Source organism: Choloepus didactylus, chromosome 1, assembly GCF_015220235.1.
Source record: "Choloepus didactylus isolate mChoDid1 chromosome 1, mChoDid1.pri, whole genome shotgun sequence".
Classification (NCBI taxonomy): Eukaryota; Metazoa; Chordata; class Mammalia; order Pilosa; family Megalonychidae; genus Choloepus; species Choloepus didactylus.
In genome coordinates this window covers 14,231,645-14,250,646 of record NC_051307.1, presented here as the reverse complement: position 1 = coordinate 14,250,646, position 19,002 = coordinate 14,231,645, and the positions used below count along the sequence as shown (strand labels likewise).

General features: G+C 35.3%; 1 protein-coding gene across 8 annotated transcripts in view; it reads left to right on the top strand.

The window, feature by feature from the left end:
* ITSN1 (intersectin 1) overlaps positions 1-19,002 on the top strand; it is a 262,634-nt gene that overhangs the window by 133,941 nt on the left and 109,691 nt on the right. For 7 of the 8 annotated variants that reach the window (XM_037832111.1, XM_037832102.1, XM_037832075.1 and 4 more), the window contains exons 7-11: positions 960-1,056; positions 5,119-5,219; positions 10,768-10,831; positions 13,818-13,955; positions 17,828-17,943. In XM_037832111.1, the coding sequence (XP_037688039.1) occupies positions 960-1,056; positions 5,119-5,219; positions 10,768-10,831; positions 13,818-13,955; positions 17,828-17,943 (516 nt within the window). The remainder of the gene's footprint in view (positions 1-959; positions 1,057-5,118; positions 5,220-10,767; positions 10,832-13,817; positions 13,956-17,827; positions 17,944-19,002) is intronic. The other variant, XM_037832091.1, reaches the window with a different exon arrangement.

Below are 19,002 nucleotides of genomic sequence, written 5' to 3'. Positions count from 1 at the left end.
CTAATTAAATGTGTGAGAAAAATATAAAAACATTTTTATAATATTTCTGTTCTCTGCCATAGCAGTTTAGGAAATAATCTTTTAAAAAAGTACTTTGTATAGATCTGAGCAAACTCAGTAGTGATGACAACATGGGTTTTAGCATTATATTTGAATCATTATTTCTGTGTCTGTGGCTCCCTGGATTTATTACAGATGCCAGGACACATCTACATCATGACCAAAGACACTAAATGCACCTTTTTTTTAAAAGACTTTCTTGTGGTGTGTAGTCCGTCTTTCACATGTGACCATTACTGTGGAGATCTGACGGCACCCAAGAAAGGGTATGCAGTTGTTTTTCCAGTGCTGTCAGTGAATCCAGGCACTGACTCTTGTTTTCTCATGTGGTTAAGGGCAAATGTTGCAAGACAGCAGGCAAGGGTGACGGGAATATGGCTAAGGCTCAGAGTTTTCTTTCTGATGCAAAGCTAACCAGCCAGAATGAGAATCAGATCCAAATGCTCACCCTCCCTAGCATTACATGTCATCTGGCTGAGACTGCAGCCTATGACTTCTTGGCTCTCATATCTGGAACTAGTACTTCAGCTTTTTCTATAGAGTTAAGAAAATGCCGTTTTACATATTTAAGCAGCTACCTCTTTAACTATTGGAACAGGTCCTACAAAACGTGATAGTAAATGGTTAATGAATACTAAGATTTTATGGAAGTAAACATTCCTACATATAAAGGTATTGTGTTTTTTTAATAGAAAAAGTAAATCTAGAAAAAATTTTGGCAAGAGAGCAGCAAGTAAGGGAGGAATAAGGGAATAACTCTTTTTGAATCCAGGGTGGTAAGAAAGGAGGAATTATTTTCTGCCTCAGATTTTGTGACTATGCATTTTAATTTCTGTAGATGGGAAAAGTTTCTTATCATTGTAGGATTAAAATTACTTAACATTTATTTATTTTTACAGCAGCCACATTGCCAAAGAGTTCTTCCTTTAGTAGATCTGGTCCAGGGTCACAGTTAAACACTAAATTACAGAAGGCACAGTCATTTGACGTGGCTAGGTAAGTTTGCTTGTTTTTAAATAAATGGGAAGCTAGGTGAAAGCCATTATCTGATTAACTCATAAACTTGCAAATTAGTGTTTTGTTTTCCTTTTGTATTGGTATTTTGTAGAATGCTAATTATACTTTTCATTTTGAATAATGCTTCTAGGTTGTGTTGTGTTTTGTTTTTTTCCAAATATTTATCTTGCTTTTCATCATTGTTATAATTATTTTTTTTTAAACTATCAGTAAAGTGGTTTGGAGGTACTTAAGGTACAAATTTAAAAATACCAAAATAAATGGAAATACCCTGGCTATATCTTTTTATTATTGAAATAATGTATTCTCTAATTGTGTTATGTGTTTGTGGCAGAAAGATTTCACAACTTGCACATTAAACCTGACGTGAATCTGTTCTCAACTCTGACAAATCCCATGTTGCTTCCTTCTTCACTACTCCCCCAAAATGGCAGATTACCAAAGATGACTCTCTCCAAAGCCAGTGAACAATTTCAATAATCTTTCTTTTCCTCCCAGCAACATTTGACTCAGTTGACCATCCACTAATCCTCAAAATGTTCTTGTTACTAGGTTTTATCATTTACTTGCAGCAGAGATGACAAATGATATTTCCTTTAAAGGCTTTGCATGTTGTTTTTTAAGAGGAGAACAAATAGGTATTAGAAACAGTATTTAAAAATAGTAAAATAGAACTCCTGGGTAGGAGAAAAAAATAGTAAATTAACTGTTTTGTGTTTACCATTTAGAAGTTTCTGTGTAAAATTTTGTGTGTGAAGATTGGAGCCACAGTTGGCTTTATTTTTCATTCTTGTTCAGATAATCTCATGGATTCTTTGTAGATTATTAATAAAACCTTATTTAAGACCAGTTTTTATTAAATGAATTCTTTGAATTAGTGAATCATTCAAATTAATCAAATATATGGCCCAAATATGGGAAAGCTTATATAACCTTATTACTTGCATTTTGGCTGACCTTGGTTTCATTTTATCGTTCATATTTTTATTTATTTTCCTCCTGGGTTTTTCTCTCATATACTGATACACTAAGATGAAAAATTAAGCCTTTTTATAAGCTGTCTCAAAACTTGTGCAGTGGTGGGAGATGTAAATGAATATGATTGTCTTTTTCTTGTTTCAGCCCTCATAAATATTTCTTAAATGAATCAAGTCATTTTAAAGGGGAAAATTTGTTGACTATAATTCATTCTCTCTCTGATGGTTGGGAATCTTTCAGTGTTTGAGGAGACTGCTTTTCTCATATAGATTTTTTCCATCGTTTATTAATCTGCGCTTTTCATCTGTTACAATTACTTAAAAAAAAAACTATCTGAAGAAAATCCATACACTGAAAAGCTCTATGCCAGAAGCTTTGTGTTCATGGTCTCATTTACACTCACCCTCTCTGCTAGAGAGAACGGTGTTATTTTCTGCATGTTACGGATGAGGAATAAGCTCGGAGACATTAAGTACCTTGCCTGGGATGATGTAACCCATGAGAAACAGAGCTAAGAATTGTACTGAGTTCTGGCATGTGTTCTTAACCATGAACCACATCCTTTTAGCAAGTTTGCTCTAAAAACTTCAGTTAACTGTGGTATACAAGTATTTATGTTCCACTTAATTGAGCTTTTACTCTTAAGATTGAGGAACGTTTTTTTGAACATCTACTTTGCCAGACACTGATTAATCCCCTTCAACCCCACAAGCTCCAAAGAAGCAGGTACTGTTTCAGCATCTGAATGAGGAAACTGGTCCAGAGAAGTTGTTCTCTTCACCTTTGGTTTACTAGTAGTATACTGCAGAGCTGAGGTTTAAATTCAGATCATCTGACACCAAGTTCCATATTTTTTGTTGTTTTCACTATATTATGCTGCTGTTTTGAGTTCTCTCTGACTCTCCATAAGGGACTTTGTTTTTTCAGTTGTAATTTTATGTTTTCAATTTATCTTTTCAATTGTTTGTACATGTATAAAACAAAATCTGCCATTTTAACCATTTTTAAGTATATAATTCAGTGATGTTAATTGTTTCTACAATGTCATGCTACCATTACCACCTTCCATTACCAAACTTTTTCATCACCCGGAACGGAAACTCTGTACCCATTAAACAATAAGTTCCCATTCCCCTGCCCTCCAGCTCCTGGTAACTTCTAATCTACTTTCTGTCTCTATGAATTTAGTTATTCTAAACTTTCCATATAAGTGAAGCCATACAACATTTGTCCTTTTGTGTCTGGCTTATTTGACGTAGCATAATGTTTTCAAGGTTCATCCATATTGTAGCACATATCAGAACTACATTCCTTTTTATGGCTAATACTCTGTTGTGTGTATATACCACATTTTGCTTATCTGTTCATCTGCCTGATGGATATTTGACTTGTTTCCACATTTTGGCTATTGTGAATAATGCGGCTATGCACATTGGTGTACAAGTATCTGTTTTGAATCCCTGCTTTCACTTCTTTGGGGTATATACCTAAGATCCATAAGGGGCTTTGAAATCTGTCACAAAACAGATTTGTGGCGTTAGAGTGAGTAAATAGTAGGTACTAGCAGTTCATTATTAGTAAAATGCAAGCATTAATTCAATTAAGACAATTGGATTTTTTAGTAAAAAAAATCTTTTTTAATAATTTAAATTTCTAGCAAATTTTGGTAATGTAGTCTGTAACTTTTTGGTTATTTATTACATGTTAATGAGTTCTAGTCTATTTAAATTCTCAGGAACTTGGCAGAAAACCATGACTTGATAAGTATAATCAAGGGCAACGTCTGTGTGTAACACCCTGCACTCCTGGAGTGCGGTAGAAAGATAGTTAGCTTCTTGACACATAGACAGAAATTGGAATCAGCAAAATATTAGTTAGTTGAAAATGAGAGCACTGCAGAAGTACTCACAGCCACATAGATCTTGGTAAGTATTTTTTATTAAGAAAACTTCAGACATTATTTTCAGTTAATTTTGTGACCTTTTGAAAATAATTACTTTAAAGATGGCGATACATAAAAATGTGACTATGAATGAAAGTACAATGAGGTAAGAAACTAACAATTGGAAAAAGTGAATTTTTATAGGTCATTTTCAAGTGTCTAGAAGCTGTTCTCTATGCTGTGTGAAGTATTGAGTTCAGTTTAAGTGCAGAGATAACATATAAATTGTGTGACAGGTTAAATTTATGATTAAAATTGTGCTTAGATATATGAGAAATAGACATTTTCATTGAAATGGAAGGCAGTTGCAAGAGGACCATTAGTTGTACTGTGTCCTGGAAGTGGAAAGCCATTTCTACCATCAGCTCAGCCATTGTTTATGAATTGTCTTATTCAGACCCCAAGGTTTAACGAGCCCATGGTGTCACCGTGGCACTTGTGGGGGCAGCGGCATCCAAGTCCCACAGGGACCGCTCGCAGGGCTTCTGCAGTCAGGGCTGTGGCCCTGGCAGGGGCAGGTGCTGGACCGCAGTCAGGAGAACAGCTCCATCCATGGCTCTCCACTGCGTGCCTTGAAACGCTCTGTTCTTTCTCTGGGAAACTCTCCATTTGGTGGGAATTGAAACTTCCCAGAATGAAATCATTTCATCTCATTAAGAAATGTGTCCTATTTTTTTTGGGGGGGGGGGGTGTTTAGAAAGTTCATCATTTTAGAGAATTATTACCTTTGTAGGTGTTTTTTTGTTTGCTCTCAACACTGCTTTTTAACGTTCTAGAATTTTAGAAAAGCCTGGACATTATGATATTGCCTCAGTTCCAAGATTTTCCATATTCTTGTAGAGCCTTCACATTATTAAATTTTAATATAATGAAGCAGCCATTTGGTCTGTTGTTTTTACCATAGATTCTGGAAAAATGAGCTTACCTATTTTGAGAGAAATATTTATAATCTTAAAAATGAGAAATACTCATACAGAAATTTGAGAAATGGTGATTAGAAAATGAATAGAATGTTAAAGACAGTCATTGTCTGGAGAATGTCTTTGTTACTGTCTTTAAAGAACTAAAATAGGTTATTCCTTACTATGAATTTTCTTTTTCTCTCCCTTCTCTTCCTCCAGTGTCCCTCAAGTGGCAGAATGGGCTGTTCCTCAGTCATCGAGACTGAAATACAGACAATTATTCAATAGTCATGACAAAACTATGAGTGGACACTTAACAGGTATTTACAAATAAATATTAAATTAGTGAAATATGATCTTTGTTCTAAATGCAAACCATTTCTAGATGTTGAGTCAAAGATATATTTCAAATGTCTTTCTCTATTTGCTTATTCCTAAATAGGGTTTTCACAGTACCTCTTATTTTGCGTTTTCATTTATTTGGTAATTCCCATCTATAGTTACTTTATTCTCTAGTGCCTCAGGCCTCTGCTTCTCAGTAAAATGGAATATTAGACCAAGGAATCTTCCTGCACACTTAAGGCTGCTAATAGGCAAATCAAATCACTAACAAAGATTCACTGCTTTGAACAAAAACTGGCTTCATGTGCTGATGTCTGGCTTTGTAGATGAACTTGAAACTGCCTACTCAGCAGGTCAGAGTTTGAGACGGAATGCATGGTGAAAACTAACTGGTTGGAGAGTTTGGAATCTGGCTCTGCCACTAACTAGCTGAGGTTCGCTTAATCTCTTGTGATCTTACTTACCCATCTATAAAAGGTCAGTGTCAAGTTATATGATCTCAGTAGATTTTTTTTTTTTTTTAAATGATGATTCTGGTATCTATTTCAGAAGAAAAGGAAGCTTTCTCCTGGAGGTGAAACAATTGCATATAAAAGTGCAGTCTTAAAATTTGTACTGCATATCCAGGGTAAGAATCGGTGTGCAGAAGAACTGAGAAATTCTAAAGATCCAGTATAAGTTGAACCAAGTGTCAACGAAGAGCCTTAACACAAAACCAATGTACAATAAAACCCTAGGCAAGAGGGGGAAACTTTACTTCAGAGTTAGCACATCAAAATAGTCAGATGCCTAGGCATCTGCAAAAAATTACCAGCTGTACTAAGAAGCAGGCAGATTATGTCTCAGTCAAGGAAACATATTAAAACTTGAGGAGTCAGACTCTGGAACAACTAATCAAAGAAGTTCAAACAAGTCTCCTAACTGAAAGAGATGAAGGAAAATATGGATAGAAATAAACTAATGGTGGATATAGAGCTAAAGGGTATTAGGAAGATAATGTGTGAACAAAAAGAAATAGAAAGTTTTAAAAGAAACAAATTATGGGGATGAAAGGCACAATAATGGAGATTAAAAATACACAAGAGGCGTACAACAGCAGATTTGAACAGGCAGAAGAAATAATCAGTGAACTAGAACAGGACAGTTGAAATCACACAGTTAGAAGAAGAGGTATTAAAAAGGAATTGAAAAATTTGAGTGGTGTCTTAGGGACTTCAGTGACAGCATGAAGCATACAAACATAGACATCATGGGGTCTCCAAAGGAGAAGAGAAGAGAAAGTGGTAGAAAGAATATTTGAGTAAGTAATGGCTGAAAATTTCCCAACTCTTACAAAGACATAAATGTACATGTCCAAGAAGCACAATATACACCAAACAGACTAAAAGAATGGCACTTTATGTTAATAAAAGGGTCAATTCAATAAGAAGAAATAACAATCATAAACATTTATGCACCTAACCATAGTGTTCCAAAATACATGAGGCAAAGACTAGCAGAAATGAAGGGAGAAATAGACCCTCCACAGTAATAGTCGGGGACTCCAGTACACCACTTTCATCAATGGATAGAATGTTTAGACAGAAGATCAATACGGGAACAGAGAACTTGAGTAATATGATAAATGAACTAGACCTAAAAGACATACAGAACATTGCACCCCCAAACTGCAGGATACACATTCTTCTCAAGTGCACGTAGGTCATTCTCCAGGATAAACCATTTATTGGGTAACAGAACAAGTCTCAATAAATTTAGAAGGATTGAAATTATAGAAAGCATCTTCTCTGACTATGATTGAATGAAGCTGGAACTCAGTAACAGGCACTGAACTGGAAACTCCAGAAATATGTGGAAGGTAAATAACACTCTTAAACAATTAATGGATCATAGAAGAATTCACAACGGAAATCAGTAAGTATCTTGAGATGAATGAAAACAAGAACACAATGTATAAAACTTATGGGATGCGGTGAAGGCAGTGCTCAGAGGAACATTTATAGCCCTAAATGCTTACATTAAAAAAGAAGACAGAGCTAAAATAAAAACCTAACTACACACCTGGAGAAACTAGTAAAACAATAGCAAACTAATTCCAAATCAAACAGAAGGAAAGAATATACGAAGATTAGAGCAGAAATAAATGAAATAGAGAATTTTTTTTAAAAAGTAGAGAGCATTAACAAAACCACTACTCAGTGGTGAAAGACTATAAGCTTTCTCTCTAAGATCTGGAATAAAGATCCTGCCCACTGACACCACTGTTATTCAACATTGTACTGGGACTTTCAGCCATAGCAATTAGGCAAGAAAAACGCAATAAAAGGCATCCAAATTGGAAAGGAAGAAGTAAAACTTCACTATTTGCAGGTGACATGGTCCTATACATAGAAAATCCCAAAGAGTCTACAACAAAGCTTCTAAAGCTAATAGACTAATTCAGCAAAGTGACTGGATACAAGATCAGCATGCAAAAATCAGTAGTATCTCTATACACTAGTAGCAAGTAATCTGAGGAGGAAATAAAGAAAAAAAATTCTATTTACAATAGAAACTAAAAGCTTCAAATATCTAGGAATAAATTTAACCAAGGATATGAAGGACTTGTACCCAAGAAACTAAGAAACTTTGCTAAAAGAAATCAAAGACGACGTAAATAAATGGAAGGACATTCCATGCTCATGAATTAGAAGACTAAAGGAAAAAGGATTGTTAAGATGTCAGTTCTACCCAGAGTGATTTACAGATGCAATGCAATCCCAATCAAAAATCCATCAGCCAATTTGCAGAGATGGAAAACCTCATCATCAAATTTATTTGGAAGGTTAAGAGGGTCTGAATAGCCAAAACCATCTTGAAAAAGAATAATAAAGTCGGAAGACTCACACATCCTGACTTTATAACTTACTACAAAGCTTATTACAACATGGTTCTGCCTTGTGGCTCACACTCCCTTTATCCAATTTATGGATCGATGAGTGGAAAAGTGGGAACAAAAAGTAAATGAATAATAGGGGGGATGGGGATGGGATGTTTTGGGTGTTCTTCTTTACTTGTATTTTTATTCTTTTTAATTTTTTTTATTTTTGGAGTAATGAAAATGTTCAAAAGTTGATTTTGGTGATGAATGCACAACTATATGCTGCTATTGTAACAACTGATTGTACACTCAGAATTGTAGGGTATGTGAATATGTCAATAAAACTGAATTTTAAAAAATCAATTATAAAAGAATATAATACATAGTAACAAAAATATAAAGTATATTTGAAGAAAAATATTTGTTCTAAACATTTAATAAAACCTTTAGTAATGTTTAAAAAAAAAATCTGCATGGTTCTGGCACAAGGATAGATATCTAGACCAATGGAGTCATATTGAGAGTTTAAAAATAGACCCTTACACCTATGGTGAATTGATTTTTGACAGGACTACCAAGTCCACTCAATGGGGAAAGAATACTCTCTTCAAAAGTGATACTGTGGTACTGTGATAACTAGATATCCATATGCAGAAGAATGAAGAGGGACCACTTTCTCACACCATATTCAAAAATTAACTCAAAATGAATCAAAGAACTAAATATTAGAACCAAGACCTTGGAACTCCTAGAAGAAAACATGGGGAAGCATCTTCAGGACCTTGTGTTAGGCAGTGGTTTCTTAGACTTTACACCCAAAGCACAAGCAACAAAAGAAAAAAAATAGATAAATGAGACCTCCTCAAAATTAAAAACTTTTGTACATCAAAGGACTGTATCATAAAAGTAAAAGGCAACCATCTCAATAGGAGAAAATATTCAGAAACCACATGTCTGATCAGCATTTAATATCCAGAATATATAAAGAAATTCTACAACTCAACAGTAAAGACAACCCCATGAAAAAATGGGCAAAAGACTTTAATAGACAGTTATCCAAAAGCTTGTACAAATAGCCAAAAAGCACATGAAAAGATGTTCAACATCATTAGCTATTAGGAAAATGCAAATCAGAACCACGAGACACCATTTCACACCCACCAGAATGGTTGCAATTAAAAAAGCAGATAATTACAAGGTTTGGAGAGGATGTGGAGAAATAGAAACACTCAAACAGATATTTGTGTTGTGGCATAGTTCACAATTACCAAAAAATGGAAGCAACCCATGTGTCCATCAACCAATGAATGGATAGATAAAATGTGTATACATACAGTGGAATATATTGCAGCTGTAAAAATGAATGAAGTACTGATACGTGTGACAACATGGATGAACTTTGAAGACATCCGGTTAAATGAAATAAGCCAGACACAAAAGGACAAATATTGAATGATTTCACTGATATGAAATAATTACAATAAGCAAATTCATAGAGTCAGAATCTGGAGTACAGGTTACCAAGACCGGTTCGGGGGTAGGGAATGTGGCGTTAATGCTTGAGTTGTAGAGAGTTTCTGTTTGGGACAATGGAAAAGCTTTGGCAGTGGATGGTGATGATGATAGCCAACATTGTGAATGTAATTAACAGCACCAAATCATATATGTGAATGTACTTAAAAGGGGAAATTTTAGGTTGTATATATGTTACTAGAATAAAAATTTTAAAAAAGACAACATAGGACTGTACAACACAGCAACCCCTATTGTAAACGATGGACTTTAGTTAATAGTATAATTAAAGTTAACAGTACAATTATAAAAATTTTCTTTCATGAATTGTAACAAATATCCCACTCAAGAGTAGGGTGTTAATAGTAGGGTGGTATATGGGAACTCTGCATTCTAATTACTTTATGCATGACTTTTCTGTAAACATAAAACTTCCCTCATAAAAAAAGAATCCCACATCTTTGATTATAACTTCTCACTGGTATCATATTAAGGGTAGTTGCATGCCAAAAATGCTGACATTTTAAGTATTTCGAAGAAATAAGTTGGTTTTGAAAGTAGGAGAGTTGAAATTTCAGGAAGTCTTTTTATTTGTCTGCACAGAAAATGCATTTTAATTCCTGTTGTGATTTTAACCATTTGTGCAATCTTTAGCAAGTCACTTTGTTTTTTAATCTCTACAATGAAATGGTCAGAAGTGATGCCCTCTAAGGTCCTTTCTGGTCCTTTCCTTGAATTTGTCTGATGGTGGTTGTGGTGGAGGCAGCAGGCCATGGCAGTGGCAGAAGATGGTAAATTTAGAGAGAATACATTTCAGCTTTGTAAATAAAAGCTGGGTGCAAGTAGAAATGGAAATCTGGACAAGGCAGATTATATTTTGACACTGATTTTACCTACTTATTCTTCATGAAACACTCATCTGACAAGTTTTTATTGCTGATGTTATGTGCCAGTCATTGTGCCTGTGCTTTCTGATTCTTCCCTATTTCATTAGAGCTTAATTTCCTTTTCGAAAGCCCCGAAAAGAATAGCAAATATTGTTTAAAGCACTACATTGCATGAGACTGTATAGTACATATGTGCAGTACTGGTTCTTCCGGAAAAGTGAGGATTTGCTGATTCATCTTGTTCTCTTTTTCCTGGTTTCCATTTAGGTCCCCAAGCAAGAACTATTCTTATGCAGTCAAGTTTACCACAGGCTCAGCTGGCTTCAATATGGTAAGGAATGAAAAGTTCCCTGGTGTGTATAAAGTGGAAACTATTTCTTAGATTGGTAGGGCCTTTCGAGTATTTTAGAGTAATATCTTTACAGGAGGATGTGTGGAGTATGCTTAATTTTTCAATGAATTGTGGTTGTTGCCTCTCTTTCTTTTTCTCCTTTTTATTTTGAAAAATACAGAAGCAAAAATATTAATATAATGAATCCTCAAGAACTCATAACACAGCTTAAACAGTTCTCAACTCATGGCACGTCTTATTTCTCCCTTCCTCCTTCCCAAGTATTTTAAGCCAAATCTTGGTTGTCTTATCATTTCACCTATAAATGCATCAGCGTGCAGGGATATGTTTTATTATAACTGCAATACCAGTAGTCCACCTAAAAATTTTAACTGTCTCTGTTATGAAATAATCAGGTAGTATTCAGATTCCTTTTATTGCCTCAGAATTTTTTTTGTAGTTTATTTGTTCAACTCACGACTAAAATCCATTCTTTGTAGGGACTGATTGATACATTTTTACTTTTTTATTTTTATTGTGGTAATATACATACAACCTAAAATTGTCATTTTAACCACTTACAAGTTACAATTCACTGGTATTAATTATATTCAGTGTTATGCCACCATCACCACCATGCATTACACCTCTTAAGTCTCCTTTCATCTATAGGTTCTCCATTCTCTTGTTCTCCAACCCAAAACAAAAAACAACAGGTCCTTTGTTCTATAGTTTTATGTAGTCTAAATTTTGATGATGGCATCCCTGAGTGTTGGTGTTGTTTAACTTATTCCTCCGATTTCTGAATTTCCTATAAATTGATAGCTAGATCTAGCAGGGCTTTTCAACCTCGGCACTATTGCCATTTTGGCCTGGATAATTCTGTGTTCTGTGTCCTGTGCATTGTAGGATGTTTAATAGCATCCTTGGCCCTACCCACTACAGGCTAGATGCCAGTAGCACGCCTTCCCCCTAATCCCCACTGAGACAATTAAAATGTCTCCAGACATTGCCAAATGTCCCCTGTGGAATAAAAGTGTCCCCTGTCGAGAGCCACTGATCTAGAAGCTTGATCAGATTCAAGTTTGATTTTTCCTTTTCTTTTTTTTTGGAGGGTGGGGGCAAGACTACATTGGAGGTGGTAGCGTGTGCTTTAATCAGAAAGCCCATAATATTTCTTTGTCTATCTTTTTATGATCTTTATTGCCTTTGATGAGATCCTAAGGGTTTCCTTTCACATAAATACTATAAGAATGGTCTCTTAAGAAACATGCTTCTTTTGTTTATGCGTTACCCATCGATTCTGCCTGGCAATAATCTGGTCTGTACTGGTCACATGGTAGGTTCATGATTTTCCTGCAGGGCAAATTGATGTGGTCGACTGATCAGTGGTCAAACTCCAGTGTTGCCCCCTTCCCTCTCCATGTTCCTTCCTGCTTCATGTTATGGAGTCTGCCTTTTGCAGTGGAATAGAGCAGTTAGAAAACACCTTCTATCTGTGGCACACCCAGACTCTTCAAGCCTGGTTAGCTAGCAGCATCCTAGGACCCTCTGAAATATAAACTTAAGATCTGACATTTATGGAGGTTGGTGGACAATTTATTAGGATGTTCTGATGACACCAGAATATATTGAAATGTTTATTTCATTTCTCATTTATAAACTGCCCTCTTCTGGGAAAATTGTTTGAGGCTGCTCCTATTAGAATGCTACTGTTTATCCTTCTTACAAAATGTTGTGTTGATTAAATGTTCCTAGCCATAATTTAGGCAAGTATGGGGGGAAAATAAGAGCTTCCACCTGCCCTCTTACCTGATTTTCTTAGCAGTGACTAGTGGTAAGGCACTAAAAGGAGAAGGGGACAAGAAAAAGCAGGCAGGGATTTTCATTTGTGGCTCTCTTCTGGGTATCTGGTACCTGTAGGACTGAAAAGAGATCAGTGATTGCCAGGGTCTGAGAAGAGGGGAAGTAGTTCACTCTAAAGAGACATGGGGGAGCTTTTTGTGGTGATGAAATTATTCTGTGTATTGTGGTGATAGTGAAACAACTGTCTGTCAAAACTCGCAGAACTTTGCCCTAAAAAGGGTAAATGTTACTGTATGTAAATTATACCTTAATTTTTAAAAAAAAATGAAGAAAAAAGGTTTATGGCACCTGAAGGAATATGATAATTAAGAGGAAAGTTTCTTGATTTATGGCATCAGGAAAGGGCAGTTTCCCAATGTAGCATTTATCTTGTTGGCATTCTGGGGAACAGACTTGTTGCTTTTCGTCCCCTTTCGGTTTCCAGAAATTGTTGAGTAAAATCACATTCTTGGACTTGATAGGAGTCATTGTTTACTCACTGTAAGTATCTACTTGGATGAGTTCATTATGAATAACAGTGCAGTTTTGAGGAGAAAACACCTTGACTCCATGGCTGGTGGCCATCAAGAGTCACCCAAGTAGGCCGGACTCAGTGGCAGCCAGCTGTGTCCTGCGGCCAGATCTGCCTGCAGGGGAAGTTTTGTCCTGGCACGGCCATACCCCTTGTTTCCGTGTCGTCCGGCTGCTTCAGTGCCACAGAGCAGTCTTGAGGCATCCTGACAGAGGCTGCGCAGCCTGCAGAGCCTAAAATATTCACTATTTGGTGCTTACAGAAAAATTTGTTAGTCTGGGCCTAGATCATAGTGTTTAAATATATATATAGAATATGTGTATGGTATTTTTGATCTGTGAATATTTTCAGTGACCTTGGTAAGATTGCATACCAAATAATTATAGTCACAGTTAACGTGGTGAATGCTGAACACTGTTCTGACTACGTTATATGGGTCATTTTGCTTTCTCTTTGCAACAGCAGTATGAAATAGGTATTCTTTTTACAACCTGAGGCACAGACAGGCTCAATTGGGTCAGAATAAGAAAACAACGTTTTGATCAGTCATGAATAGTAAAAAGTGTACATTTTTATGAAAACAAATTACAGCTAACTTTTTTCATGTAGGAATCTTTCTGACATTGATCAAGATGGGAAGCTCACAGCGGAAGAATTTATCCTGGCTATGCACTTAATTGATGTAGCTATGTCTGGCCAACCGCTGCCACCTGTCCTGCCTCCAGAATATATTCCACCTTCATTTAGGTAAGGAAGATTTGACTTTAATAAGAATTTGTGTGCCAAGTATGTGAATTCCAAACTTGGCTTAGTTGAGTGTGTATCCTATAGTGATTTTTTTTTTCCTGGCAAGTAAATGAAACATGCATTAATTCAAGAAAATCTTAGGTTCTCTATTAATCCTGATCTGTTCTTTTCTGCAAAGTACTTCTAATATATTCGTTAATCAACCAAGTGAAATTTTAAAAGACTGTTGATTTAGTAGCCATTTCTGTAAACTGAACTCACCAGAAATTTTAGGAATGGTGCTAGCATGAAAGAGAAACTGTATAAACCTGTACATAGAAAGTAAAGCAAGGAGATTCCACCTGTGAATTCTATACAAAAGGCTGGCAATGTACAAATTAGAATTAGGGAGATAATTTAAGAAAATAATCCTAGTCTGAAACCCAGCCTCAGTAGAGCCGTCAAGAGGGCACACAGGGCTCAGATGGGGAGAAATCTTGGGTGACTGCTACCCTCACAGGCAGACCTGGTGTATGTGCACACCCTCTTGACAACTACTTCTCAAAGTCTTAAATGTAAAAGACAAGTAGGAGATCTTAAAAGTCACAAAGAGGATACAAAGATAAAAATAATTTCATCATAATTATAATTCTTCATAATTTCTTGGAGAAAGATGGGAACATTTATAAAAAAAAGTTAAGAGAAATTCTGTTAGGGCTGTGAACTAATTCACAGTACAGGAACAAGCTGAAAAAGCCCTGACTCTGTAGAAAGAAATAGATACCTTAAGGCAGATTCTGTAAGTCCCACTGCAGCAAGAATCACTGCAAGAGACACTTAACACTGAAGTTGCTAAAAAGCATCTAAAAAGGATAGGATGGGTTTAAAAGGGCAAGGTTAGCAGTTTAAAGTGAAATTATTAGGTAAACTAAGTGATTTGTTTTGAGAACTATCAAGTGTAGACATTTCATGTTTATTAAGGAATAAGATAGAATGATTGTGTAAAGAGAAGAGCTCCCAGTCAGCTGAGCAGCTAATCTTGTCTTGGAAGAGCTGAAGTCTCTGGAGTTAGTAGGGCATTGGTAACAGCTGTTAACACTTACTGATTGCTTCCGTGTCCCAGGCACTAGTATAACAACTTGACAGTTATTATTATTCAGTCTTTTGGAATTGTCCTAATTTTGTGGTGGAACTTAAGGTCTGATGACATTCAAATGTTTAACCCCCCTCAGCACCCCCTCATATTTTGATCATAGTTTTCTTACTGCCTGATGCATTGTTTTCTTGGGAGTGTTCTTAGGTAAATCCTGTTTTTACCTTTCCTTTTTTCTCCTGGTCTCTCTCTCTCTCTCTCTCTCTCTCTCTCTCTCTCATTTTATTGTGGTAACATATATAACAAAATTTTCCCATTTTGACCATTTTCAAGTATACAATTCAGCATTATTATCAAAATTTTTTATCGCTGCAAACAGAAATTCTGTTTTCATTAAATAATAGCTCTCCATTCTTTCTCCTCATAGGCCCAACTCTAATCTATTTGCTGTCTCTATGAATTTGCATATTCTAAATATTTTGTATAAATGGAATCATACAATATTTGTCTTTCTGTGTGTGGTGTATTTCACTCAGCATAATATTTTCAGAATTCATCCATGTTATAGCATGTATCAGGACTTCATTCCTTTTTGGGGCTGAATAATATTCCATTGTCTATAAATACCATATTTTGTTTGTTCGTTCATCTGTCAGTGGAAACTTAGTTGTTTCCACCTTTTGGCTATTGTGAATAATGCTGCTATGAACATGGGTATAAAAGTATCTTGAGTCCCTGTTTTCAGTTCTCTGGGGTATATACCTAAGAGTAGAATTGCCAAGTTATATGATAATGCTATACCTAACTTTTTGAGGAACTACCAAACTGTTTCCCCGGAAGCTGCATCATTTTACATTCCCACTAACAATGTGCAAGAGTTTTTAATTTCTCCACATCCTTGCCAAAAGTTGTTTTTTTCTGTTTTTTTGTTTTGTTTTGTTTTGTTTTTTGTAATAGCCATCCTACTGGATGTGAAGTGCTATCTCATCATGGTTTTAGTTTGCATTTTCCTAATGAATATGTTGAACATATTTTCATGTACTTATTGACCATTTTTGTATCTTATTTGGAGAAATGTCTATTCGAGTCTTTTTCCAGTTTTTAATTGGGTTTTTGTCTTTTTGTTGTTGAGTCGTAGAATGTTTAGGATGCTGGATGTTTAGCCGTAATCAGATTTATGATTTCTAAATATTTTCTCCTGTTGTGCTTTTCTTTTCAGTTTCTTGATAATGCCCCCAATGGACAAAGTTTTTAATTTTGATGAAATTTAATTTATCTTTATTTTCTTTTGTTTCTTGTGCTTTTAGTGGCCAAATCCCAGGTCATGAAGCTTTTTCCCCCTTTGTTTTCTTCTAAGAATTTTATGGTTTCACTCATATATTTAGGTCCTTGATCCATTTTGAGTTAATTTTCATATGTGGTATGAGGAAGGGGGTTCATTTCATCTTCATTTTCTGGCATGTGGAGTTCCAGTTTTCCCATCAGGATTTATTGAAGAAAATATTCTCTCCCCATTGAATGTACTTGGCACCCTTGTCGAAAATCAATTGGCTATAAATGTGTGGGGTTATTTTAGGGTTCTCAATTCATTGGTCTAAATGTTTATCCTTATCCCAGTACCCCACTGTTTTGATTTCTGTAGCTTTGTAGTAAGATTCAAACTGGAAACTGTGAGACCTTCAACTTGGTTCTTTTCAAAATTGTTTTGGCTATCTGGGGACCCCTTGCAATTCCATATGAATTTGAGGATCAACTTGTTCAAATCTGCACAGAAGGTGCTAAAATTTTAATAGGATTGCTTTGAATCTGTAGATCACTGTGTGTAGTATTGACATCTTAATAATTTTAAGTCTTCCAATCCATGAATCTGGCTGTTTATTTAGGTATTCTTTAATTTCTTTCAGCAGTGTTTTGTAGTTTCCTCTGTACAAGTCTTTCACCTCCTGGGTTAAATTTATGCCCAAATAGTTTATTTGTTAAGATGCTATTGTAAATGGAATTGTTTTCTTAATTTCCATTTCACATTGTTCATTGCTGATTTATAGAAGCACAGCTGATTTTTTGCATGTTGATCTTATGCCCCACAACTTTGCTGTATTTGTTTATGAATTCTAGTAGCTTTCTTGGGATTTTCTATACATATAGCATCATGTCATCTGCCAGTAGAGATAGTTTTACTTCTTCCTTTCCAATTTGAATACCTTTAGGTTCTCTTTCTTTACTAATTGCTTGGAGTAGAATTCCCAGGACAGTGTTGAATGATAGTGGTAAAAGTGGTTATCTTTGTCTTGTTCCTGCTTATAGGGAAAACTTTCAGGCTTTCACCATTGAGTATATTGTTAGCTGTAGGTTTTTCATAAATGCCCTTAATCATGTTGAAGAAGTTCCCATTTATTCCTCATTTTCTGAGAGGTTTTATCAAGAATGAGTGATCAATCTCTTTACTTGTTATAGAAAACTGGAGATTTTTCTGTTCCTTCTTGAGTCAGTTTAGATAATTTGTGTATATCTAGGAGTTTGTCCATTTCATCTGGGTTATCTAATTTGCTGGTGTAAAATTGTTGATAGTAGTTTCTTATAATCCTTTTTATTCCTGTAAGGTCCATAGTAGTGTCCTTAAATGGTCAATTTTTAAAAACTCTTCCTAAATAGAAAGGAAAAAAACTTTATCTTTTCCTCAGTTTAAATGAAATTTGTTCCACAATATGGTATTATCTTTAAAAGCTCCTTTTTGTAACTTGCTCAATTCTACCCAGACATCTTTATTTGAGTTTGTGCCTTTTTTTTCCTATAATTTCAGAAGAGTTCGATCTGGCAGTGGCATATCTGTCATAAGCTCAGCATCTGTAGATCAAAGGTTACCAGAGGAACCAGTTTTAGAAGATGAACAGCAACAACTAGAAAAGAAATTACCTGGTAAGGTGGGCTTTATATTTCAGTAATGTCAGATTAGAGATTTTCTATTTCTAAGGTAAAGATGAAGGTAAAAAAAAAAAAATTTAGCTTTTTGCATTTCTGCTGTATTCCTTTAACTGAGATTTATCAGGAAGATGACACTTTTAATATGCTTTTTTTTTTTCCTTGACAAGTCTTTTTTTTTTTTTATCTTCATTTTATTGAGATATATTCACATACCACGCAGTCATACAAAACAAATCGTACATTCGATTGTTCACAGTACCATTACATAGTTGTACATTCATCACCTAAATCAATCCCTGACACCTTCATTAGCACACACACACAAATAACAAGAATAATAATTAAAATGAAAACAATTAAAGTAAAAAAGAACACTGGGTACCTTTGTTTGTTTGTTTGTTTCCTTCCTCTATTTTTCTACTCATCCATCCATAAACTAGACAAAGTGGAGTGTGGTCCTTATGGCTTTCCCAATCCCATTGTCACCCCTCATAAGCTACATTTTTATACAATTTTCTTCAAGATTCATGGGTTCTGGGTTGTAGTTTGATAGTTTCAGGTATCCACCACCAGCTACCCCAATTCTTTAGAACCTAAAAAGGGTTGTCTAAATTGTGCGTAAGAGTGCCCACCAGAGTGACCTCTCGGCTCCTTTTGGAATCTCTCTGCCACTCAAGCTTATTTCATTTCCTTTCACATCCTCCTTTTGGTCAAGAAGATGTTCTCCGTCCCACGATGCCAGGTCTACATTCCTACCCGGGAGTCTTAATATGCTTTTAAAGATGGCTGTGTATTGAGAAATAAGACCTCGATAATACACCCATGCTGTAACTTTTTAACTTGAAATCTGATTATCTACTGCTAAGCAAAAATTTAATAAAAATTATCTATAGAAAACTAAAAATTAGTAAGTAGTCAGGGGATTGCTTGATAACACCCATGCATTAAAAAAAATGTGAAATCACTTTCTCATATTGTTATAGGAGAATTGAAAACTTCTTAATAGCAAAAACCTATTTTTAAATAATAATAGTATTTACAATAAATAAATTC